This window comes from Chaetodon auriga, chromosome 12 (assembly GCF_051107435.1).
Source record: "Chaetodon auriga isolate fChaAug3 chromosome 12, fChaAug3.hap1, whole genome shotgun sequence".
NCBI classification, from domain to species: Eukaryota; Metazoa; Chordata; class Actinopteri; order Chaetodontiformes; family Chaetodontidae; genus Chaetodon; species Chaetodon auriga.
Genome location: NC_135085.1, coordinates 24,244,376 through 24,271,628, shown reverse-complemented (window position 1 = coordinate 24,271,628; position 27,253 = coordinate 24,244,376). Strand labels below are relative to the sequence as shown.

General features: G+C 44.4%; 1 protein-coding gene across 8 annotated transcripts; it reads right to left on the bottom strand.

The window, feature by feature from the left end:
• Positions 1 to 1,053: 1,053 nt before the first annotated feature.
• zmynd11 (zinc finger, MYND-type containing 11) lies at positions 1,054 to 26,934 on the bottom strand. Of its 8 annotated transcripts, none has more exons than XM_076744096.1 (17): positions 26,777 to 26,934; positions 23,038 to 23,173; positions 18,377 to 18,536; positions 16,506 to 16,529; positions 14,528 to 14,563; positions 10,692 to 10,853; positions 10,490 to 10,567; positions 9,937 to 10,029; positions 9,179 to 9,266; positions 8,845 to 8,900; positions 8,316 to 8,393; positions 7,982 to 8,100; positions 7,334 to 7,640; positions 6,426 to 6,500; positions 5,685 to 5,963; positions 5,410 to 5,595; positions 1,054 to 4,897 (listed from the first exon to the last, which is right to left on the bottom strand). In XM_076744096.1, exons 2-17 carry the CDS (start codon positions 23,166 to 23,168, stop codon positions 4,775 to 4,777), a joined length of 1,995 nt encoding a protein of 664 aa, XP_076600211.1. In that variant the 5' UTR covers positions 23,169 to 23,173; positions 26,777 to 26,934; the 3' UTR covers positions 1,054 to 4,774. The 8 variants fall into 8 exon arrangements, with proteins under 8 accessions (XP_076600211.1, XP_076600213.1, XP_076600214.1 ...); XM_076744098.1 differs by having other exon boundaries at positions 7,343 to 7,640; XM_076744099.1 differs by having other exon boundaries at positions 7,352 to 7,640.
• Between the last annotated feature and the right edge of the window lie 319 nt (positions 26,935 to 27,253).

The window sequence follows — 27,253 nt, the reverse complement described above, 5'->3', positions numbered from 1 at the left end:
GTTTTGATTCTTTCATGTGTTTGAAAAGCACCCACCTGCTCTTTTCGTTGTCTCGGCCTTTTGCCTTTTGTGTACTAAAACAATTTAAAGCACTTGGATTTAAAAGAATAACCACATTTCAACCACTTCCATCGGTTGTTTTTTGTTACTTCCTTTCCCCCAGTGAGCTGGGCTGTAACTCACCTGTGTGCGTTGCAGAATGAGAAAAAATATCCAGTTTTTCGAGTATGAGCCTGAAAATAAGCATCACATGACCTCTTTGATAATCAGCTGTTTTTCCTGCAGTGAACCAGCTGAATTATTTACTAGATAAATAACTTTTTTGAAGCTAAATAAAACTTAACACGCCGTTAAAACTTCTCTTATTATCAACAAATCTGATGAAAAGACCAAGAATGTGTCTCATTATTCAAAACATTGTGACTTCCTGTCTGTGGCGCTCGGCTCAGACGCCATTGGCTCCCACTGAGGACACGGATCTCCAAAAACAGCTTTCAAACATTCATTTGGAAGAAAGTCTCAGTAAGCCTGTTGGTAGTAACTCAGTTGGGTTTTGGCCTTTTCATGGGATTTGTTGATAATAAGACAAATACAAAGAAAGACTTCCTCTTCTCAGACGTGTCCTTCAGTAGATCCTTCCTGCGACACTGATTCCAAAACAGTTTGGATGCTTAAATAAAACAGAATGTTGCTTTTTGACATTAGCTCACCTGAAGAAATGCAGGTTTTAAGACTGTTCTGGGGTCAGTGTTTGACTGTTGTCACAGACAGAAGGAACTTCCGTCTCACCTGCAGTCGGATCCTGTCACGCAGGTAGTTTTGGTTTTTCTTCGTCCGGGTTTCCAGACTTAAAACCTTCGTCAGTCTTTCCAGAAACAGTCTCCTGGTTGCAGCTGTCAGCGCTTCCTTTACGAACTGCTGCTCTTCGATAGAAAGCAGTTCACTGAATCGTCATCCAGTCACTGGAGAACTGAGACGTTCAGTGTTTTCAAGTGAAACCAGAACTTTCTGCACGATGGATGAAGATCATTGATCTCAATAACAAACACAGGGACTTGTTGATACATTTATTTCCTCCATGTTAGCACATAGAATATATTTATATACATATTGCTAGCTAAAGCATCAAAAAAAAGTCAGGAGCATAGAAAATGTTAAGCCACAATTAATAGTTTACATATAGACAGAACAGAAGATGACCTACAGGAGGTGAGAACAAATTCAACTTCACTCTGCTTTTATTCCAGCCACAAGTACAGAAATACTCTTTAAGTACACGCAGGATTTCAACAAGTACTCGTATAGAATGATGGACTCAAATACTCTGGAATAAGAACAGTGAAAAGTTTGGTTTACGGGCGACAATCTGATCGATTTACTCACTTTCACAGCTGAAAACAGCTTCAAAAGATGCCATTTAGCTCGACTGAAGTTCCAGGAAATACAAAAAACTCGTCATTGTCATATTGCATTACTCTGAGGGAGTGCAACTTCTTTTCTTACATGAGGAGAAACAAGAAGAACAGAAAGAAAAGGAGCTGCAGATACACACACCTTTTACTCATGCAGTTAAAAACCAGAGATACAAACTGGAATGACATCAAAAAGTTTTCCACATAAGGAGAAAAAAAAATAACTTTTCACACTGAAATCTTTACGGCTGGATGGACGAATATAAAAACAGTCAAAGAACGCAGGTCACGTGTGTACGCGTGTGCGTGTGTGTGTGTGTGTGTGTGTGTGAGAACATGCGCCTGTTACGTCTCAGTTAAAAACAGCACGCCGACGTGTTTGGATGCGTCGAAGGCGCAGCGCTGAAACAAAAACCCAAACCGGAAACGTGCTGAAAATGACACGAACCTCAGAGCGAGCGAGCGAACGGACGCCGCAGCCGACATGAAAACGGTTGTACATTGTACAAAACTATAGCTAACAGTCATCCAGGCCGCCGTGAACGCAGAAGAAGAACGGCTGAAGTCCGTTCACAGCGTGCACGTGACGCAGGGAGGAGATATCGACAGGTGTATTTACATGTAGTGCAATGATGATGAAGAAAAGGAACCGTGGAGCCTGCAGAGGAGAACGTTAAAGAACGCTGTCCGGAGACATTTTGCACGAGCGGGGAACACAAAGGACGAGCCGCAGCCGCACGCCGGGCGAGGAGCTTTACAACATGTTACGTCTTAAAGTGATGCACTTAAACGAGTTTCCAAAGAAAGACCCGGAGAGCGAAGCCTTTTCCAAAGTCTGGAACAACAGCTGCTGTAAATCCTCCAACAGTGGGCTGCTTTCAGACGCACTGACGTCACTTCCTGTGGCCATCAAATCCGATTAAAACACCAAAAGCCAATGAATGAACACACCTCCAACCTCATTCCTAAAAAGCTGCATAAAACGTGACTAAAACCGACCGCGACGCTCTGCCAACCATTCACACAGAGACATGAGACAAACACCTTCCTGTTCACACTTCACAATAAAAGCCTTCCAAGAAAAAATGTCCAAAGTCAAGACTTCACAGTTCGTCCTCAGCGCAGCCAAACTCCAAACTCTCTGAAGTCTGTGTGTCCACGACGGAAACAAACAGTGAACCAATCGATCGATCAACCTGACCAATCAAATCGCTGATTCATCTCGTAAACATGGCGGCTGTGCGCTTTGAGGATGTGCCGCTTCTCAGTTTTAAATCACTGAATGCGTTAACTGAACGTCTTTTGACATTTTCACTATTTTGCGAACAAATGGACTGACGGACAGATTAATCAGGAGCGAAAAGGTCCTGAACAACATCGTCCCACAATGCAGTGCGCAGAGGAAAAACGACTTTTCTCTCGTTGTGCCAAACGTCTGGCGGCAGCACTGCGTCGCCGCCTGCTGGTACGAATCAGTGAAGCATGTTGGTTTCTTGTAGCGTCGTAAAGGATTGGGACCAAGTGACAGAAAGATGTCAGAATCTTGATCCTGGACGACTTCCTGTTGCCCGGACAGGAAGAATAACTGGATTTCTTCGTACTAACTGCAGGACGGAGCACTCGAACGCCACCTGAGCTGATGAAGGAAGGTTGGAGTTTCCTTCACAGCCAAAAGCAGGACTTTAAGACAACGTGAGGTGAGGCGAACAAACGCCCCGCCCACTGCGGGAGGATTTACGGCATTTCATTGGTCGAGTAACCGAAGCATCTTCCTCCGTTCAGTCAGTCTTCATCGCCGAGGAAAAGAACTTTAAAAGCGTCACACTTCTCAAAGGAAATCAAAAACTGGCAATTTCATTGCCCCTTTGAAAAAGAAAAGGAGTCCAAGCACCATATTTACACCACCGACACTTGACATCCAGCAGAAAACTCTAGAAAAGATTCATTTGATCATTCACATTTGCATAATGTTTTATATTGGTCCATCCGTCGTCGCTGCTTATTACACACCAGACAGCTTCTGGTTCAGCTTCCTCTTTTTTCTTTTTTTTGTTTTGTTTTAGGTTTTACCATAATGATGAAAAAAGACAAACTATGAAACTATCAACATGCATGTAGCTTTACTGGGAGGATGAGAACAGAAAAGAGAAACAGGCACTGACCACCAACGACAGCATAAGCAGTGAAAGAGTCTCGACGCCTCGCTGAGAAAACGAAGAGTTCGGAGCGCCGTCGCTAGAAAAATGACACCGATGACGCTCGGAAAAATATACAGAACGTTTCAGTCTGCGGGAGGAGGGACGACTCACAACATCTTCTCAGGTAGCTTCAGCAAAATGTTCGCTTTTTTTTGGCAATATTACAAGCATTTGGGCTGGTAAGAAAATGAAGTGTGCAAAAAACGGTCAAATCATGGAACCTCTCTAAGATCCAGCTCAGTGAAGATTGCTATACATTTCCCCGATTTAGAACTAATTAAAAACTTGACATTTCTTTTTTAGTATCTGACTCATAAAAATTAGTCTATTAAAAAAAATGTGCATAATAATATTAATTAGAATAATAATAGTACATGGAAGATTTATTGTGTCGGCGCCTTTTAAGGCCGACCCCGTGACCCTGTTCCCAATAAGTGGCTTAAGGACGATAAGATTTTAGGTAGAAATGATAAAAGGTGCCGTCCGCCGCGAGAGTTTCATGACAAAGAAAAAGCAAAACAAAATACATTAACGTCCGTGAGCCGCGCCATCCACAATTCAACACCCGCTGCAGCTTTTTGTCAGTTTTTAACAGTTTTCTCTAAGAAAGCAGAGCTGGTTGGACGCTGCCGTGGTGTTACTTTTCTGTAAGATCGACGGTGTTTGTTGCATTTGCTGTAAGAAAAGTGATTTTTTTTTTTTATAAATTCAGGTAATAAAATGTTTTCAGTTAATGCTCATCTGTTACTAAACACTTAAATAACACATTCTCCGACACGAGCTCCAAAGTTGCACTTCAGTAAAGAAAAAAACGACAACAACAAAAAAAAAAAATCATACCATAACTCGTTTGCTCTCGAGCAATCTGTTCACGATTCAGAGGAGAAAAATAAACCAAGAACAGAGAGAAAAATCAGTACAATGGGTACATTAAATAAGAGGAACAGAAGAAGAAACAAAGAGGGAACAAATCGCTCGTTTCACGCAGAAAACATCATCGGGTCCACAAAGTGTTCAGGAAGGCAAGTAGAGAAGCAGGAGGGAGGGGTGGGTGTGTGTGTGTGTGTGTGTGTGTGTGTGTGCGTTGCAGACACTGACTGACAGGAGGAGGAGAGGGCGAGAGCCAATGGCGTGCTGCGTAGGGTCCGAGGGGGCGGGGCGTGTTCATCTCTTCCTGCGGCAGGTTCGTTTGTGGTCGGCGTGCCAGTGCTCCTGCTGACACTTGATGGAGCAGTACGAGGTGTTCCAGCAGCAGTGGTACATGGCCTCCTCCTCGCAGTTATAACACTGAAACGAGAGCGACAGCACACACTGAGACCGCAGCGCCGCAGGGAGGGCGAGCGCCGAGCGACAATCACACCAAGGTCGATATCAGCTCAGCCAATCAGCTCGTGGTGGACGACATTACGGAGGCTGCTGCAAAGAACGTGGACGCTTCAGAAAAAGAAAAAAAAAAGTGTTTCTGCACACATTATGGTGTCACACTGAAGCTGACCTTTGACCTTTGACCTTTGGGATATAAAACATCATCACTTCATCGTTTTATCCCCTGAGACATTTGTGTTACAGTTTTATCTTAATGAATTTTTGAGTTACGGCCCAAAAATGTGTTGTGCAGTCATAGTGACCTTTGACCTGCTACAGTCAAACAAATGTGCCACTTCTCAGCCTTAAATCAGTCTTTGTCGGCCATATTGCTCACTGGAGGGAGCCTGAAAAGTGCGGTTAGGAGTCAGGAAGCGGTCTAAAACGAGGCCTGGCGGCTTCGCCGTGCGGCGGCCGCTCTGTGCAGGACTCACCCACTGCTTCTTCTTGGTCTGGGAGATGAGCTGTTTGTTCTGGGCCACCAGCTTCTTCACCTCCTCCACCAGCTCCTCTTTACACTTCTCCTTCACCTGCTTGCACTTCCTCTCCATCTCCGCCTGAGCTCCAGCCACCGCCTTGCTCACCGCCTGGCGCTTCTCCTCCTCCATCTCCGCACGCAGCTGAGGGGACAGAGACAGACGGGACACGGCGGGTTTAAGCGGAGCCCTCAGAGACGTCAGACCTCAACCGTCGTCGAACCTGAACGCACCTTCTCCAGAGCCTCTCTGACCACCCTCTCCGTCTCCCTCTTGTTGTCGGCCTTCATCATCTCCTTGACGTCGTTGAAGACCTTCGTGTACTTCTCGTGGCACATGTTCTGGCAGGCGCCGTCGCTGTTGGTCTGGGTGCCGCGGTGCAGCGTGCGCGGCGAGCCTCCGTTGGCCTTCTTGGTCTGCGTGGACACCGACAGCTTCTCGGGCTGCTGGGGCGCCGAGGACACGGGGATCTCCTGGCTGGAGCTGACCGCCTCCATCTCTGGCTCCGGGTCCTGGAGGAGGAGTGGACGGGAGACGTTTATTCATCACACATGAAGTCACATTTTTACGTGTTGCACGTCTCTGCAGCGCTCACCTTTGCAAGCTTTTTAACATCACATAGCTTCAAATTAACACTGGTTTCACCCTCAAACTGGCCAAAATATGAAAGTATGATGGATGACTCCCAGCAGTATGTAATTTCTAATGATATAATTCATTAAATTATCTTAACTATAACCCACATAAGTGTCGCAAAATGGACAGCTGTTGTCAGACAACTGACACAATATACACATTTTTGACAAAAAAAAGCCCCTAAAAAGTACCTTTAATATCTGTAAAAATCTCACTTGTCAGTTCATCTACAATAAACTAATATCAGTCGGCTTCAACTGAAACAGACAATAAATGAATCCAGCTGCTAACAAACGTCATCGCCGCAGCCTCAGTGTGACGATGACGATCTCACTTACACTGGCTTCTTCTTTGGACTCGACCATTTGAGATCGGCGGCTTTTCTTGGCCTTGGGCTCCTGGCTGCCTTTGAGCTGGGAGAGGATAAAAACAAAACACATTCACATCAATTACTGCTATTTATATATATAACACTGACAATGTGCAGTGCAGCCACCAGAGGGCACTGTTTGCTGCCGTTCCCTTTGAGTATATCAGGTAGTGTCATTTTAATGTGAGGTTAGCTGCCCTGATGACCTGATGACCTTCTCTCTGAAGCCCTGTAGAAGTTTCACACTAAACTCTGTGCTGGTTTGAGGTTTGGAGCGATCTGATAGGGACGTGCAATACAAGCGAAAACCTCAGAGGAAGTTTGAACCGGTGCTAACAGACTCAAGCGTGAAGGCGTGAGTGTTTAATGTGTTATCAGAAGCTGCTTGACTTGTCTGTTAAAATTAGCTGAGGAAGTTCAGATGACAGGAAGACACAAATGAGCTCGGCAGAAAAAGCTTGAGCCAGTGACGACCACTCGTTCACAACAAGCACATAAAACAGACTTACAGAAGAGGCAAACGCACCGCTGACGGGCAACAGAAGCAAAAGATGTCAAGTCTGATACGGCGACTGCAGAGAAGACCTGGTTACAAAAACCACTTTGACAAGAAGCTTCTGCTCTTCTTGCTTCAGGTCAAATTCAGGGTTTCACTCGACTACTGAACCACCAGCTGATGCTGTGGGACAAGTTGACTGGTTGTGGATGATACCGCTCATTTACAGACGTGACTGTAAAACACCTCAGCATTACTACAAATGTGCTGGAGTGTGTTCCGGTTGCTGTGGTGCTCACTATCTTTTCTTAAACACTGTTATCAGTTTGGAATCGTGGGATCGTGGCGTGTTTACAGAGGAGGTCGCTGACTGGACTGACCCCACTTACATGTCGGACCTGCTCGTTGCTGGTGGACGAGATGCTGGACTCGGCTTCGTCCGTCCGCTCCAGCCTGTCCGTCCTCCCGCTGCCCTCCTGCTGCCGCTGGCTCTGTTGGTTTTGCTGGAGATGCTGGTGCGGCATGCTGGCGTCCTCCATCTTTGTTTTCCAGAAGCGGCCTTCCCTCAGGAAGCGCTGGTAGACCTCCAGCTCCTCGCACGCCTTCTTCCAGCCGTTGCTGCGCTTCACCTGCAGCTGCTGGACGCTCACCTTGATGTCCTGGATGTTGTCTGAGGGGATCCACGCTCTGGGGAAGACAAGGTGAAGAGTGCTCGAGGTTAAACGAGCAGAACTGAACCCTTTTCATTCATGTCAAGCTCTTTTGATAGCGTCGAGTTTGTTTTGGATGCCCCTGTGTAAAGAAACTGTCCTGTTTCTTAATTAAAATAAACTTGAGATGTTCTTAAACTGATTTCAGGAGCATAAAGTTGCTCTAAAAACCGTGTGTGCACCTGTGGGATCATGAAACATGATTACAAAATAAATAATAGAGGCACAAACAGCCTGCAATGCCGACATCCTGCTGATAAACAACCAAACAGAGACAAGATGCTGTGTGTTGCTGTGACGTCTAGCAGCTGTGCTAACCTCTGGTGCTGATGGCCGAAGAAGCGGACGTCCACCTGGTTGTCCTCCCGCTGAAGGACTTTGGCCGGCCAGTAGCCAAACCCTTTCATCTTGGCCCAAACCAAGTCATGGCTGGGGCTCTGCCGGGGCGACACACACAAGAATAATAGAGCAAGGACACTTTGCAGCTGTGTATTTCTAACTAAGAGTGACGTCAAATACACCTGAGAGGACAGAAGAGCTCTATGAACGAAATGCTTCTGCTGAGTAAGAAACAGTAACATCTAACATCAAACTGCGTTTGATCCTGAGGCGCTGCGCTTCGGCCTGTCGGAGCAGGTTTGGGTGTACTCACACAGGGATAACAGAACCAGTTGTCTGGCCGGGCGTTTGACAGGTAGAAACAGTTCTTACACAACAACAACTCATTCAGCTGAAAGACAAAAGAGAGAGAGAGGGAGAGACGAGGAAGAAGAGAAGAGAAAGTTAAAAGTTTTGAACAAATCTGGACTAAACAGATCAAAGGAGACATAAAAGCCTGATTCCACTAAAACTGGGACACTGTGTGAAACACATAAAACACAATGTGATCATCTGCTAATCCTCTGACATAAACTCAATTAAAAACAGTCAAAAGTCAACATGTTTAATGTTTGAGCTCATCAGCGTCATTGATTCCTGTAAATATCTGCTTATTCTTTGGGACAGGAGCAACTAAAGCCTGGGAAAGTTGTAGAACGCTCCAAAAACACCTGTTTGGAACATTCTACAGGTAGCGAGGATGGAGCGAGGTTCACCACTTTGTGAACACCTGATTGGATGAAGGATTTCACTGCACGTACAATCTTACTCTGAACTGAGAGAGAACAGCGGCACAAGGCTACCTCATGACATGTGTCGCTGAAGAGAAGCCGTGCGATCTCCGCCTGGTCGCTGTGAACTGCAACAAACAGGAAGAGACACGAGCAGTAAACAGACAGCAGTCACCTTAAAACAAGAGTTAATGCTACATACTACAAATGCTTCAAATCTCAGGTTTCTATCTAACAAAGTTCTTGTCTTTCGACCAAATCCGCCTTTAAGAATTCTGAATTCTTCCGTTAAAGCACAGTTTTCCAACTGACGTTACTGTATCAGCACTACTGTCCAACAACGTCGGACTTCAAACCAATGCAAAGGAAACCAGGGCGTGTTCGGATGTGTGCGGCTCGGACCCACCTCCATACAAGATGGCAGTGTTATGAACGATCAGCTGAGCGTCTGCTTTGAACTCCTCGAAGCTTTTATATTTCCCTTCAGACAGATTCTGGAGAGAGAGAGAGAAAGTCGGTGAGAAAGAGAGGGAAGAGCACAAAGAGGTCTATTCACATGCTGAGCGTGTGTGTGTGTGTGTGTGTGTGTGTGTGTGTGTGTGTGTGTGTGTGTGTGTGTGTGAGGTCCAGGAGAGGGCAGTGTACATATTAACACTGACACACACACACTGATCCAGGCAGAGCTCCAGTGAGTCTGGCAGAGGCTGAGTGTGATGCACCACTGACCACAGCACAGCAGAGTCCTGCCTGACCTCTCACACACACTCTCACACACATACACACACACACACATTCAAAGTCAACCACAAGAGCTCAAATTGCCACACTCACACTGAAACGAGGGGTCACCTGGAAGACCTTAAAATCAGAATTTATCTCAAAACAAACCACGATGAATGAAGACAGAATCAAAAATAAATAAAACATTCAGCAGTTTTTGAACTGAGGGGCGCCTCTCTGAGGGGTGGGGGGGGTCTGACCCTCACCTCAAGTAACTCAGTCAAATCTGAACCAACAGGTGTGATACACATATTGTCTGATTCTTATACTTTTATTGTCAATTATGTGGGATAGGCAGGAGCTGCTATTAGCTAATTCAGCTTCACTTCAGTTGTGCCGAAACACATAAATAAAGTTTGGCAGAATGGCGCCGAGCGCGGTTACCTCCTGGATGTTTGAGACGTCCAGCGCGGTGTGGATCAGCCGTTTGTACATGGGATGTTTAGTGTCTTTGCCTTTCTTATTCAGGTCCACTGCCTGCAATGTAGAGGAGGGATAATGATTTAATACCACTCTATGGAGGAGGAGGAGGAGGAGGAGGAGGAGGGGGAGGAGGGGGTGTGAGCTGGAACAGTGAAGCAGGGACACATGGGAGGCCTAAAGAGAGGAGGCAATATGGAGGGTAAACGAGGAGGTTTTATAGGGAGAGAACAAGAGAGGTGGAGGAAAAGTAATGAGATTTAAAACAGCTTCTACAGAGCAGAGTTTGGAGGGCGAGGGGAGAGAGGAGGAGAGGAGGAGAGGAGACAGAGGAGACATAACAGATGATGGTGTAATGGGAGAAGACTGGGGAGGAGAGCAGACTGGTAGTGCAGAGCTTTTTTTAAAATGTTTTTATCATCTAAAGGAATAAAAACAATGGACAACGACCTGCAGCGCTGTCATGAGGTGAACGTGGGTAAAAAGAACAGGCAGAAGGACACGAGGTTGTTCTCACCCTCTCCTTCATACGCTGGACGATGAAGCGCAGGTATTTACTCATCTCCTGTTTGTTCAGGTTCTTCTTTTTACTCCCCTGCAGGAGGAGACGATGTGGAGACAGAGAGGAGAAGGGGAACGTTTAGTTCTGCAATATATAAGAAGGCAGGACGGAAACACGTCATTACGGGACACACACGCCTCAAAGCTCGACCACCCACCCTGCAGACGACACACTGCCAGTGGGACCCTCCGTCTCTGGGCTTGAACTCCTCTGACAGACATTTGAGGTGATAAACCCGGAAGCAGTTGTCACACGTGAGGACGTCGCCCGGTAGGTGACACTCGAAGCAGTACCAGTCGTGGCTCTCCGTCTCCCACTCCTGCAGGGAAGACACAGCAGAACACAAGTTTGGGTGACCCCCCCCTCCAACCCGCCAACCATGGCAGGGGAGGAAACAACTTTCTCCATCCTCCTTCATCCTTAATTAAAGCTAGAGCTCGTGTTTGCAGGTTTATGACGGCTGAGCTTTCAAAGCGGCTGGTTGAGTTAAAGCTAAATACAAAAGAAGACCGGCTGGTGTTTTTTTTGTTAAAGTGGCTGCAAGCTTTACAAAAACATCACCGCTTGTTAGCTGCTGCTATTCCAACAATACACGCCGATAGACTCCAGCTGAAGTGACCCAACGGCTCCAGATCTACGCACACTCTCACTCCCACCATCAAAATACACTATTTCACTGAAATTCTACACAGAGCACTCTAAATGCAAATTTAATAAAAAAAAAAATCTTTCCCCACGATTGTGAATATGGAAATACCCAAAAGTCTACCAGCATTCAGCACGAGTAAAGAAGCTGAAGCTAATTTGGACGAGTCGCTCTGGCCTTGGTGACAGCAGGTGGTGATAGCATGGAGTTCATAGCGTTTAGCCAAAGGGCCTTAAATTCAAACTGTGAACCGGCTGAGAAGATCCGGGAGGAAAAACGGACGAGAATAATGAAACTGCCCCTCCATGGAAATGATGTCAAAACCCACAGTGTGGATACGTGTAGCTGCACGATTGTCCTCATGTCAAACCATTTTTCATTTTAAAAAGAAATGATCGTCATGGGAAAGAAGATTTCACTGACCAACACCTACAATCCAGTCACCTCATCGCCACACATGTGGGCACGTTTGTGCCTGTACCTCAGGTGTTCCTTTGTATTCAAAGTACACATAAGCCTTGTACAACTACACACAGGCTTGAACCACTGTGAAAAAACCCAGTGATGAAGCTGAATTGGGGCAAAGATCTTAACAAATGCACAACATTTAACATTTATTTAACATCTAACATAACTCTGGCCTCTTCTGTTGAGTGATGTTTTCACATTTCTCAAAGCAGGAAATTAAAAAGTACCATAAAATGTATTGTTACCTAAACGTGTGACACCACATCCACATACTAAAATCTGACAGCTTACTCAATGCTTTCTCTTCTCCTAACACAAGCAGTATTCCTGTCGTATACTAATTTCCATTAAGGGGTTCAAGTGAAGGGCACGGCGGCGGGAAGCAGGCCTACGAGCCGCTTAAAATTCAACTACACATCAACCTGTCAAGAGTCCAACTCCTCCCACTCACAGTCTGGACCGGCTCAGTCGGGGAGAGCAGGAGAGTCGTGACTGAGTGCTGCTCAATGAAAGCTAGAAAAAAAGCTGCACTTCAGTCTCTAACCTAATTTTTTCTCCATGTGTTCATGTGCTGCAGGCTGGGTATGAACTGGAGGACGAGGTTCAGCTCAGAACCGCAGTGATGATCAGGTAGAAGTGGACCAGAGGTTGCTCATTGTTGTGGTTTTGATCACAGAAGACCATCTTCCCAAATAGCCCTCATTACACCGCCTTAAACCAACTCGGACTGGAGAGGTGTGCGGGTGAAACGAGCCCAAACATAACCATAAATAGTCATGAGGACAAAAGCAGTGAAGACAGCTTTGACGTCCACGCTGCCAGTGTGGCTGCGACACCGAAGACCTGATCAGAAGCAGGAGGGAGGAGGACGCACTCTACACTCTGAAATCCGGGGGTTCCTTTGGGCTGTTACGACGGGTAATCTACAACGGCTGGACGTGACCAGAATCAAATAATCCTTAACCTTTCACCACCCACAGCGCGCTCGCCCAGACACATAATCACATACTTCCTTGAATTTGGGTCACTGTGGTTGTTTTTGAAAAAGAACGGCTGTAGGCACAGAATAAACCTCAAACCTGAAAACATACCGTCACCCTACCGACAAAGCAGTCCACTTACTGAATAAATCCTTTCAAACCCGACATTCAGAGCAAAGCCGACAGATGCAGATTCTTACTTGGTCCCAATACAAATAATGATACGGTTAAAAAAACATATCAATAATTGATATTTTGTAAACCCAACATTATAACCAACATTCTCAAGAAAGATTCCTTTGATTTAAATTCGTAACAAAACGATTTCCAAGGGGTGAAGAGGGGAAGATTTTACATCTCGGTGCCCTCTGGTGGACAAACTGACTCATGAAGTGGCCAATACATGGTCATGTAAAGGAGTTTTTAAGCCGTTACCACCCACGCCCTGACAAAAAACACAAAACTTCTTTAAGCTGGAATTCAGCGGAAACAGCAGAGCAAAGAATACGCTCTTTGGGGAACGTCCTTGATGCACAAACAAAGAACGATGCAGCTTGATTTGAGGACTGCTGCGTTTTCAGCCATTCTTCGGTTAATTCGCAGGTTTGTGAAGCAAAACACTGAATCGTGATGATGGTTGGATCACATTCTCACTCCCAAGGTTTATCTGGGAATAAACGCGTTAAGAGCAACCGCTGTGCTCACACATGAGCAGAAGGGGGTTGACGATTAAAGGCCGTGTAGATGTGGATGTGCTCTGAAATCCATCCACAGATTCCTCAAAAGACTTGTACTTTCTTAGCGAGCGGGAGTCTCTTCACCCACACAAACACTTGACGGTATAGAAACGGTCCTTGAGTTCTGGCGAATGTCAACAGGCACTTCACTATTGTTGGGCCGTCTGATGAAAGACAAGTGGCTGACTTCAAAAGGCCGAATTTATCAGAGCCAAGGACAGTCTGCGGCTTCAGCAGAGTGAATTTCGACAGGAGCGTGGACAGAATTGGACCCAATCATAACAGATATTATACAGCGACATAATGTTTGAGTACCAGAGAGGCAAACAACACTGAGCGTTGAAATCACAGCAGAACAGGATGTTTTTAGAGGATATTCTGATAAAACTGTGTTGAACTGAAGTTCAAAAATATTTAAGCCCTCTGGTTTGGCAGCAAAATCCGAAAAAGCCTCCAAAACAAAGCCAGAAAATCTGTTTTTGGTTACAAATCACAGACTTCTCTCAACATCTGTGAAATACCTCTGTGTTTTTTGGAGGGAGAAATGGGCCTTCACCAGAAGCTGCCAACAGAGGCAGGGACTTGGAAAGTGATAGAGGAGGAGTCCATCCTCCCACTGCCTTCCAGCTCTGGTGAACAGCTCTGCACCGTCACCGTCAAGCTGGGACACGCCAGCGAGCCGAGCGAGGCTGAGCAGCAGGGTTAGCATGCCTTCTAACGACCGACACGAAGCTACCCAGGATTCACCTCCACCGCCTGCTTCTTTTAGATCTGGCTTCACCTGCGGTCTGACGCGTTCTTATGATCCATGTGAGATGTCACAACTAAAAATACACTTCTGCAGATTTTTAACTTGCAAACTTTCTTTTCACATGCTAGTTTCATGACTGAATTTCAAGATTTAGGCTGGTGTTTGCATGAAAAATGACTCAAAACTATACCCTATATATGTAGTTTTTAATACATATCACTTAAGGTTAGGCAATGGCAATATGGAACATGATAAATGAAAACATATGGTAACATAACAGATGTATTCCTAATGGGTAAAACCACCAAACATGAATGTCTGTTCTGGCTTATTCAGCAAATTAAATACCTAACAAATCAAAGTACTTCAAAGCACTGATGTAAATCATCAAAAATCAAAGTCCAGTATTACCATAAAGCAGTCCTGCTCAGTGATTTGCAACATTGCCTATGGTGTTAGAGGAAAAGACAAAACGGGATGGTAAAATATGTGACAGTACAAAGTATTCATACATTTAGATTGTCTGGCAGCATGTATTCTCCTATCACCCACCCGATTTCAGGATTTCCAGGACACTGAGATGAAAAGATCCTGATGCATTTACTGTGTGAAATAGCACCTCTCCACTCTTTCCCCAGTGCTTCATTTCATGAGTGAATAAATGTTTATGATGTTAGTGGAGGCGGTCTTTGGTTCAAGTGAAGTGCACCACCTCCATTATGAAACATCAGTGGAGATAACTACCTGTGTTCAATGACTACCAGATAAACTCATCTGAGAGCATCGTTAAAAAAAGTTTCTAAAAACAAAGTAAAATCACTGAAAAGGGTGTAAAGATGAATACAGTGTTTGGACAAGGATTTGCCAAAGTAATGGGTTAGTAAATTAAATGAAATAATGTGCATCTGGACTCTCTTTCATAGTGTCATTGCTGTCAAAGTGCATCAACACATCATATCATGTTTGTCATCATGCATCACATGTGCGCATATTCAAATGACTTTAACCACCAAACTTTCAAAGTATCAACAAAGCATCCAGCTGTTTTTTTTTTTTTAAATTAAGTTCTACATGTGCAGAGTTCAGGGTATGAATTCACAGATAAAAGTAATCATTTTGGGCAAACCTGGATTTAATCCAATCTGACTTGAGGCAGTGCATTTAAAACTTGATTTCAACAATTTGACGGTGCTGTTTTCAGATGTCGTGATCAGCGTGTAAATGTGCGTTTATCTGTTTGAGGAGTAAATGTTCCTGAGGTCAACACAAGGACACTGCATACGCCAGCTGGATTGAATCCAGGCACCTGAGGAGGGAGAAGTGGCTCCGTCTAACAGCTGCTTTACAGTGTTTCTCACATTCAGATCTGTCCACTGAGTGATGGCTGACCTGACAGAACCAGTGGGCTGTGTTACTAGCAGCAGGCATGGAGAAAACTAAAGAGCACAACCACACAAACCACAACCACCCTTCCTTCCCTCTCCCCGCCTCCACTTTCTTTCACCAATTAAATGAAGAAAAAAGGAAAACAAGCATGCCAGACAGAAGTTAAGAACACGGCAGAACACCCCCCCCCCCCCCCCCACCCACCCCCCCCCACCCCCCGAGGAGAACTACAACTACCAAGACCAAAATACTACAAACGCACAGATGCTTGCTACCAACCTGCGGCTATGCTAGCATTGCTTGTCGTCTCACATTGAAATGTGGTTCAATTAGGCAAACACTGATTACTGTTCAAGCTGTAATTTACACTTGACTCTAACTGGCGGTGTCTGAACGCCAGGGAGCGGACACAGCTTCGAGCTGCGCCCAGCGAGTGTTTGTGTTTTTAAACCAAGCAACGGCACATCTGTAGATAAGTAGCGAGCACATATTTCATCAAGATCACTGATCACTTCCACAAGAAATTTGGCCACGTAGACACAGCGCTGCAACGGACTTTCATGAAGCTTTTTACAGTGTATGAATGACAGCAAGTAGCTTCTGGCAGTATGTTTAATACTGTAGTGTAGGCAAGCATGAAATTTCAAAATGGAAACCTGGTATGTTTTCAGCTTCCACCTTGTGTGATCATTTCATTTAAGGTGCAGCGAGCAGACTCGATCACGAGCGTTTCAGAGTGCAAGACGGCTGAATTTCTCGCCACTGGCACCGAAGCCTTTCCATTTAATTTTAATACAGCCTACAACTTTTGCACTAACCAGAACATGCTGTATGCTGTTGAGTTTTTCTGCAACCTGCATAAAAAGATTCACTCAAATCCCTGACTGCACTGCATGTGGCAGAGCCGATTTCTCACAGAATGATGTTAGTTGAGAGGGGGGAAAAATGAAGTGATCAAATGAAGAACAAACCCTGAGTCTGAGAATAACAATGCAGCCCTTACCTTGCTTCCCTCGGCTTTCGGCTCCTGTGATTGCAAGTGATTCAGAGAGTAGTGTTTAAAAGTCCTGCTGCTAAAACAACCTGAGCTCCGCTGGACAACAGCGACATGTCTTGAGGGACCAACAGATTTTAAGAACAGATCATGTAAATGTTTTCACCACACAGTACAGACAGACCCCTGTCGCATGCTTCTTTCCTGTAGTCATAACAAACGGCTTTGGATGCAAAGATCGCATCCACAAAACGCACCACGAGTCAATAATAACTGGTAGATGTTTCGTATCTGAGCACGTGCAAGTCAAGGGGCCGACTGGAGCGTGTTACAGCTAAGAAAAGAAGCTTAGTTTCCAATTATAATATTACCATTCTGTCACATCAGATCAGTTATTTCTGATTTTCCTGCATGGTATTTCTAGCTCGCAAATCACTGACAATGCTCTTGTGGTTAAATGGGTAAAGCATAACAGATAGCGCCCAGGTGTTAGCGTCCTGGTGCAAAAAGCACCGAGATTAAAGCAGCCACCAAATACATGTTCGTGCCAGTTGCACAGTAATCCATTAAGTGCTCTTTCCATTACAAATGGTCGGAGATGTCGTGATTCACCCCAGGTAGTGCTGATACACTGAGAAATGACACAGAGTGCAGCTCTACTGTGACAGAGACACGAGAAAGCATCACTACACTGTGAAGCGTTCCTCATAACTAACGAGGGAAATAAGAGAATATGAAAACAGGAACTTCACATGAAAAGAGAAGAATATTAATATGACATCGCTGCACAGCAGAGGGCTGCCGAGCATGTCAAAGATGACGCAGGCTACTGAGTAAAGTGAAAACTGTGTGTGGTTTGGTGAGTTTAATGGTTGGTTGCACATTTTTTTGCACAATTTGGGCACAAATATCTCCTGTTTGGATCTTATTTCATCATCCTTGATCACTTACAACAGTAATATTTGCTTCTGCACGCTGTGACTCTGCTAACACTGCGTTCACACTGCCAGCAACCTGACAGATGGGTGGTTGTATCCTGATCCTACAGTCTGTGTGGAGGTCTCAAACAGGGCTGCTGTGATGAGTTCAACACTGCGAATGCTAAGTTCACTAAAGGACGAGAACATCCGCCCACGTGTCTCCTGCACTGCAGCACTCTTTGCATTGCAAATGGTAAATGTGATTTTTATTCTAAGCATGTATCGCATACTCTTTACGGACAACATTTAGTGCATTTATTTTTTTTCTGACACTGACTTATAAACTGAAGCAGTAATCTGCAGTGAGGAAACTAAACCGATGGAAAATAAGTCTATTCGATAACAAACGTTCGCTTCAAATTCACTTGACAATTACACGGGAACACGGCTAGTGACGCAGCTGCTCTGCAAGCACTGCTTTGGACAAATGAATCTATTCATTATTATGACCTTTCTAGCTCCCAACAATTAGTCTGCAACTACTTCTCTTTGAAGCTAAAATGTGAGATTTTTTCTGGTTCCAGTTCATCAAGTGTCTGAACTGTAGCAGAATTAACATCTTTAAGCAGCTTTAATCCTTTGCCAATAAAGGTTTTCAAACTGCATCATGAAAACACATTATGTTGGCCATTACAGGTTGGTAAAGGCAAGAAGTTGTTTTTTTTTTGCTGTTATTAAACTTTAAGTTTACTTCAGAATTCAGAGATTTCCTAAAAATGTTGCTCACAGTGTGAACACAGAGGCACCAACAGAATCCTACTGATGTACCAGGAGAGACAAACCAGATATGTACCAACATAAAAAGGATGACTTTGCTCATTTTTGGCAACCAATGATGCAGATTCTAGAAAAAGGATTCACTGTTCACGCTTCCCCGTGTTCGGAACCTGTTCAACTTACCATCTCGTCCCCGGGCAGCCAGTATCCCTCCTGCTCGATGCCGGCCTTGGAGCCCTTGCAGCCAACAGTCAGAGTCTCCACAACGAGGCCGTCTTTCACAGCCAAGCTCAGCTGCCTGGCAGTCTCCTTAGGGTGCATGCCAAACACACGGCTCAGGTACCTGGGCAGGTGGAGGTTGAGATGTAATTGAGCAATGTGTGACAGCATCTGTGCTGATGGTAGCCATTTTCCAAATTAACTGGAGGTGGAAACCTACAACGTGGATCAGTGCTGCTGGAGTAGAAGTGAAAATTTTAACAGTTGTTAATGAGTCAAGTGAAGCTCAACACCCCGGAGATCAGCTTCATTAACTGCACACATGATCAGAGAGCGTGCATTTCTTTCTAGGGTATTAAAATTACTTGCCTCTCAGATTTGTAATTTTCCACAGACAATACCCCGATGCTCCATAAATTATATTTACGCCACCCAGGAAACAGAACAGAGCACGTGGTTCAAAATCACAAGCAGAGACAGACAGTCTTCCTCATCTACTTCCTCCTCTAACGCTCCCCCGTTTTCCAGTTTGGGAAGCGTCCAGTTTGGGACACTTGATTCCTGCAGCTGCCTGCTGACGGGCAGCGAACCTCCCTGAATAAGGTCACGTACCCTCGACTGTGGCGGACAGCCAACAAATAGTACAAGTCAGCGGGGAATCAGGTGAGAGTCTGGCTCCTCAGGTACAATGGAGAGGCTTATAGTGCGTCTGTGAGGTGAGCACAAGTCGGACAGGATTACCTAAACCACAGGCTCGGATACCCAGACGCCAGGGAAACCTGACGAGGATCCACCAGAAAAGGCAAAGGAAGAACTTTGAGATGTATGACGCTGACATTTTAATCTGTAACTTTCACTCTTACTGCTCAAATTTCTCTAATTTCAATTACAAATTTGCAGTAAAACACTTTTCTTAGGCTGACAAGAATTAAATTCACAATTGTACTGTGTCTAACTGTGCCATAGTGAATTCAAGACTACGTAGCTTTAACCCAATCTGGTCTCCTCTCAAAAATAAAATTCACCACTTGCTTCACACATTTCATAGCAATTAAGTGGACTGAAATGAATAATTACTTTCCCACTGATTACGTTCAGAATTAATCATTTTGTTGGTAAAATGTGAGAAAACAAATATGCCGATCACAACTGGCACTGCTTGCTTTGTGTGACAAAGTTTAATAAAAAAAAAAAAAAAACTGGATTCGTTCAATGTTTGGCATTTGTGCTTAAAATGTTGTTGATGATTAATTTTCTGTCGAATCCACAAATCATTTCAGCTCACATCACTGATGATGTCGAACTCATTCCTGTGTTCTGCTTTCACTTATTGCACAAAAATTAAATCAAATTAAATTTTTTTTGCCTCCTTGTGGTTAATTTTTTCGGATGCTTATGTTTTGAGTGACGGGGCGTTCAATGTACCTTTGGCTGCTCTACTTTTTATTAACCGCCTGAGCGTTTTGACTATAAAATTCCACAAACTTTACAGCCAGTTAAACACATACCAGTTTGTGTTTGAGTAGCAACTAGCTTGGTTAATGATGAACTAATTGATTTCAAGCAGCCTGACTGCTGCGCCGGTGAACCTGCCGTTTTCAGCCATGTGAGCGGGGCCGTCTCGCTGACTTCAGTCTTGGTGAAATAAAGCTACAGCGGGACTGCACAGGGTGGAGGTATGGGGGGGCGCGGGAGAGCCGGGGCTGTCCGTCGCATGCCACTGCTTAGTGTTGCCATGACAACAGCCGCTCGCCGCTGGTATTCATTTGGCGAGCGGCCAGCGCCAAGGTGCTCGCCAACTTGCCGTACGAAACGTGCTAAGCGCTTCGTTTAGTCTCTGCTCCATCCGCCGACCGAAAAGGAAAGACTGATCTGAGGTCTGCTGTGGATGATTTGTAATCATTTTGCACAGTTTGGGCGACGTCACATTCCCTCCAGATAAAACAATCGTGGTTGAAGCATCATGAAGCCAATCTGCTGTAGACTGGATATCTAGGCCCAGTTTGTACTGGGGGTGCTGCGGCTCAGGGCAGCAGACTTCATGGAGGGAATGGCAATGAGTGAAAAGCAGGAGCAGGTGGAGAATGTCAATCACATTATTGATCGTTACCTCAGTGAAAACACAGTTTACCTACTGCAACAACACTGCCAAACAATGGTGTGATTTATTAGATCGTCATTTGCAGAAAACTAATCAGCAACTGATGATTGATTAATCACTCAAATCATTTATCAAGCAAAGCACCAAAGATTCTGTTTCCAGCTTCTGAAATGTGAGTTTTTACTACTTTTCTCTTTGTGTCACTGCAAACTGAACATGAGTTTTGGACTGCTGGTTGAACGAACAAAAAGAGCACTTTGTGGTCAGAGAAGTTGTGCTAAGCAGTTTCCAATATTTTCTAATATTTCACATAGTGATCCAATAATAGATTAAATCAGGGCTGGGGACCCTCCGGCCAAGACAATCCAAAAATAAAAACAAAATGGTTTTTATCAGCAATAAAGAAAATAACATAGAAAGTTACATGTTTTTTTGAGCGGTCCCTGAATGCAGCACGCATGGAATGGCTGATATCACGTCAATGCGTCATGCCTCCTGTCAACAAAATGTATGTGGATGTGTAATGTCATCTGTCCAAGAGAAATGGACAATATTTTTTTTTGTTGAAGTAAACAATAAGTGCGTCTAAGTCAGTTTATGGGGACGAGCTCGCGGTGATGAAAACGGCGAATCTCAAGAGTCGTCACAGCTACAAACATGCTAACCTGGATGAGCTGCAGGACAAAATGAACGCTCTCTGGCGGAGTTTGGGCGTCCATCAAGCAGCTTTCACAGACCACATTCTGATAGTGTCCTGCAGGCAGGTTAGCGCGATGAGCGAGCTAACAGCTAAGAAGCTGAAACCTCATTCAGAGGGAGAATTTGTGAAGGAGAGCCTTGATGCTGCTGCAGAGCTGCCAGCACAAGTGTCAGTTTGTCCAGAATAATTCATAGAGATGAAGGAAAACTAATGTGGAAACTCAGTGAGAGCAAGCGTCTGTGTGATTTGCTAAATTTAAAGCTAAAGAGGAAACACTGAGCATGTTTCTACAAAAGCTGCTGTGACGTCTGGATCTGCTGCTGAGTGAAAACTCCTTCAGGCTTTTGGTGAAAGGTTTCAGGACACGAAGAGTCAACAAAACGAACTGAATGCATTTGCTGTTTGATGTGAACCAGCTGATGTTTCTGACAACCAACAACATGAAATCACCGAGCTGCTCAGCAACGACCTGCTGCTGAGAGCAGCTCTGTTCAAACCTGTCAAAGACCGACTGACTGAAACCTGGAGTGAGCTTCAAGCAGCCTCATCATCATCATCATCATCCTCACTACCATCTGACATCAGACGCCTCATCAAAAAGAAGCAGTCAACACAGAGATGAGTGCGATTTATGTGTTAAATAATTGAGCATGGGCAGGGGCACCGCCTCCACCTTTATCACCTATATACTTTATGTGTAAAAGATCTGCAGACACACGTCTCCAAGCATAATGAGATAAAAACCTCAGGAAATGATTCATGTAACACAACATGTCTACGTGCGGTAGGTTCAAGTGATTGCATGTCTGTGTGTGGAGCTGTTGTTTCCCCTCATGTCATGACCACAGTCCTCTGAATCATCTGAAACCCTCTGAATGGGGGGCTTTTAGCCACCTGAATATTGTCTGTGTGGAGTAATGCATTACTTCCACTGAAATAAGCACAGAAATACCACCAGTGTTATATTTGGCTATGCATTAGTTACATTAAAGATAACACAACCTACTATAGCCTTAGAACAACCTGGTCTCTGACAGGGATTTTACTGATGAGCTTTATCAGACGAGCTTTTCCAACCTGCACATCTCAACAGATCTCCTTTTAATGTGAGCAGCTGTCGGCATAGATTGGCTCTTTGCAGGCTCAGGCCTCTGCTGTGTCTCACCTGTGACGTTTACACACAATAACAAGCCACTGAATAAACATGTTTATCTACTATTTGACCTAGGTGGAGCAGTTTGCTGCTCACTGGACACACACACACTTTCAAATTCAACCACAAGATCTCAACCTCACACACTCCCACTGAAACGAGGTGTGACCAATAAGAGCTCAAACCTTAACCACAACAAATTCATCTAAAACAACAGCCCACATTTCCCATCATGCCGTGCTTGACTGAGTAGCTTGTTATGGTAAGATAAAGGCAACATATAATGACTTATGTAATGGGTTACCCCCACTGGACAATTCTATTACCCCTCTCACTCTTCTCCATGTTTCCTGTCACCTTATATTGTACAAAAAAAAAAAAGCAAAACGCAGTCAGACTGAAAACTGTTTGCACTGAGGTCTGTGGATTATACAGAGTAATCGGGACATTGTTTATAGGAGGACACTAAACACTAAATCCCATTCATCTCATCTGTGCTGGGTGCTTAAATGAAAGAAAAAAATCTCAGCAGATAAAATCAGAGCGGCCTGCACGGGTAGAAGCAACTCTGAGCAAGTGAAAATTTAACTGTGTGATGTGAACTTTAGTCAAAAGACAGGCCCAGACAAAGATTCGCATCATAATGTCTGTCTCATCTGTGGTGAACTTACTTGGAGATCCTGTCCATGTTTGCAATTTGTTTCTGGTTGCGGATGACCTCGATGGCCGCCCACACATACTGGACCACCTTGGGGTCTGCCTGCCTCTTCTTCACCACGCGTGACATGACTTCCTTATTCATCTCAACTGTGGGAAATACGGGCAAATATAAATCAGCATATGTATTCTTTTGTTCTATGAATAGAAACTAGGTTTACGTATACCTGAGCTGCCGTACAACCTCAGAAGAGGCCACATTCTTAATAGTAAGGTAGTGAAAACACAACATTAATGAAAACAATCTTATGAGTATTATAGTCCATTTCAGCCATATTCTGCCAATAGATTCCCCGAAATCTCACACAATGGTCCTTAAAAAAAATTACATTTGCAAAAAAAAAAAGTTCTGTAAGTCTTTATAAACATTGTTTTATAGTCAGAAAATCTTCATTATTAGTTTAGAAAGCACAAACACTCCTATATTTCACAATATATTCAGAGTTTAATTCCACACAAGCATGATTATCATTAATGTGAGTTTATTTCCAAGACGAGAGACAGAAGTTTAGGTTGTGCAGACTCGAACAGCAGACTGTTTTCCTTTCAGTTGATTTGTGCAGGACGAGAATACACAGTGGACAGCAGGGACAACAAGTGAGCACAAAGACAAAAGACTGAGCAGAACCATAAGAATCCCATGGGACTGTCTTTCAAGACATTACTGACCATTAAGCATGATCTGGTAAAAATTCAGCCATTAGAGACTTGACAAATTGCCATATCTTACTTTCCAGATACTCAGACAGCACTGTAATATATGCTTCATGTAATAAAATAGCCACGTTTGGCCATAAAACACAAGGACTAAGGATATTCTGCAAGTAACAAACCAGTTGTCTTCAGGACTATTTGACGCAGCTCCGTCCTTTACAGGCTGGTCACTGCAAACAAGAGTATCTGTCCAGACATGCTGAGGACGGCTAACTCTGAAGACAACTCCTTCATCATCATCCTAATTGAGCTCTAGGTTTCAGGAAGACAATACTCAGGTGATCTGAGCCAAGGTTATTTCATGTTTCTGAAATGTTATCCTTTTGGATTAAGTCATTTCCTCTAATCTAGAAAAAGACTCATAAGAATCAACGGCAAATGTGACTTGATACTGATTACATATCACTGGAGAAATATGTTTGTCATGCCTTGTTGTCACAAGGAAGACATTCGTAATACCTCAGATCATTTGCCTCTGTGCCATGTGGACATCAAAACAAGTATCAGAAAATGTCAGAGGGAACTTGACAAGGAAGGAAGGTCTTAGAGACCTTCAAAGGCTCTGGATAATACTGGTTTGCCTCCTCACTGTGGTGCACAGGCCTGGTCTTCCCCGCATATCTTGAGAAATTCAAATCCGATTTTATGCGGTCCTCCTCTTAACCATCCGTGAAACTTAAGATGTCACTTTCATAAATCACAGCCAAAAGCTAACCATAGCAGCGCTTAGAGCCACACAGAGGAAGATTCTTGGCTTTAGTGCACTTTGTGGTAGAGGAGGCTGCGACAGATGTCGAGAGAGGATGTTCATCTTCACACTTTTCTCATGAGAGTATGAACTGTGGTTTCAAATCAACACATTTAGTGTTGAGAGCCAATGAGCAAATTACCCAAAAATAAATGGAAATGAAGCTAAATCAACACAAAGCATTTGATCAGCAAACAGGTGAAATGTATTGAAATGTAGTAGTTCATATTTTGGTCATGATGAGGGATGAGATAGTGTGCGCTATAATCATCTCCTTCAACACAGCATTTCATATTTCTGCTCCATTTCAGACTGGCCAGACTAGATCTGAGTCTGGCTTAAAGTGCACGAACATCAGTGATGAATTCAATATTAAGGTTGAAGTCACGATCACCTAAAGCAGTGACTGCATCATCTGGACTTTTCTAAATGTGACTGAAATGTCTATTTCTACTAGATTTCTGTGCCTATCTGTTCATTAAGAGTCAAATTTTTTCTTTATAATTTCACAAATTATGAGATGGGGTGTTGGAAAATGACAAAAATCGAGGAGAAGCTTTACAGAAAAGTTAACTACAAATGAGAAAATACTTTTAACTGTGGATTTGCTGAAGGCAAAAATGTGGTTTCCAGGCGGTGCAACAGGATTTTGACACTCATGTCACAAAATTAAAGGCTTTGCAGTGTCTGTCCATAAAGCAAAAGCGGTATCATTGCTGGTAATGGTATGATTACTTGGAGCAGTGTTATATTCTGACTTTCATGTCAGGGTGCACATTATGCTCTGCAGAACTAAGAGGCGACGTGGAGCAACGTTTTTCACCCATCTTGGCTTAAATCAGCACTCATAGTTAAGAGAGACGTAGAATTAAAAAAAAAGGAACCTAGGATTAAAAATCTGGTAGTTTCACTGGCATGACAGCATCTCTGCACAGCTGAAGGAGGAACAGAGAATGGACACAGTGAGCTGACTGAGCTGACAGTGAGTAACGTGAGCTCCCTTGTTCTGCGCCGAGTGCAGCAGGTGTGAACGAGGGCCACCTGTGCCATGACGCCAAGGCAGCATGGCCACTCCGGCTCTCCCTCCTCCATATGCGCCTGCTGTGCTGGCATGTTCACAGCAGAGCCACCACCTCTGCCAGGCTGCGCCTCTGTCTCCAGAGAGCTCACATTACATGATGACAGGACGGCGGTTCAGCACGCCAACGTGCTCCCCAATCAATTAGGTACAGTGTGAGACACTGGAGGCCAATTAGAAGACAGCCAACACAGGTTGAGAAGATTCTGTGGCTCTCAGGGTAAACAAAGAGACCACCCAGCTTTTGTTCCCTCTTTAGAAAACCTGACAGCTCCTCCTACCGCAGCTCCAAATCAAGACTCATCCCCGTTGGTTATGATATCAACACAATCAAAAATGACAGTCGCACACGTTTGAAGGATGCAGTGCTGTCCTAAGGTTTTAGCATCTGCCATTCACCGTTAGCCGGCTAATGGCAAACTGACTGACACCGATATGAGGAGAGCAAATGGGCCGTTCTATGACATAAGATCTGGCTGATCACACCGTATTTAAAAACTCAACATCAAGTCCCGTAATAAAATGGCAGCATAAATAGCACTCGTAAATTTGGCAACAAAGAGGTAGCAGTGGAAGGCCACGGGCATTTCCATTCAAGAAGCTGAATTTAGCTACTAGCAGGCTAGCTAACATCCAAACCAAAGCTTGTCAAGACAGAAAACCCGATTTAACTTGTTCTAAATCACTTATACCAGCCAATTCACATTGCCTACGAGTTGAACGACAACATAAAACCCCGAACAAGGACGTAAAATCAATGGCTGGCTGCCAAGCAGGCTATCTCGGCGACTTAATTTTTGTTAGCGACGCTAGTAAACTGTTACGTAGCTAACCATAGCTGGTTGGTTGGTAAACCTACGCTAGCCGACTTGTCAGCGAACCTAGACAGGATTCACAACCAAAGCGGCAAGCTGGTAGTATTTCTAGTACACACGAAGCTCTATGAGCCGTCACAAAACGGCGAAACATAGTCGGCTAACTACCTACCTATTCGTTTGTTTTGGACGGCGCCATGTTCACAATCCTCCATCACGGGATAGGACAGGCAGCTAGGGCTAAGCTAACGGTGCTAGCGCCTCTACTTGCTGGCTAGCTAGCCGCAGTGTTGTCATTGAGCGTGTTCCATTTTCATAAGAATAAAAATCAAACTCACCTTTGCTACAGTGTCGCTTACATACAGCGCTGCAGGAAATCCGCGGAGGATTGAACGCGAAGCAGCTTACATTAGTATTTTTCGGTCTAGTTGACGCTGTGGATGGTTGTTTGTGTCCAGCTGGCCACAGTACAGCAGCGTTGGGCTGGGAGGTAAACACAGACAGCGCCAACAGAGCCGAGGAGCTGGTGAACCGAAGGGAGAACTCTAGTGGTGGGATCGAGTCACTGCACCTCATCCGCGTCGTGCGGTTATTACCTGTACCTTTTACAGCAGAGTTGCTTATTTGGATTGCACGTTTCAAGCTTGACGTAAAAAGCAGACATAAAAGACAAAACAATCCTTTCACATGCATATGTGCACAGGATAGTGCACAAGTGTATATCTTTCTAAAAAACCCTGGATGACCTTCAATTTGAATTTTAAGTGACACAGTATTCACAAATGGCAATTGCGGTATGGTTAAGCTTGGAGAAG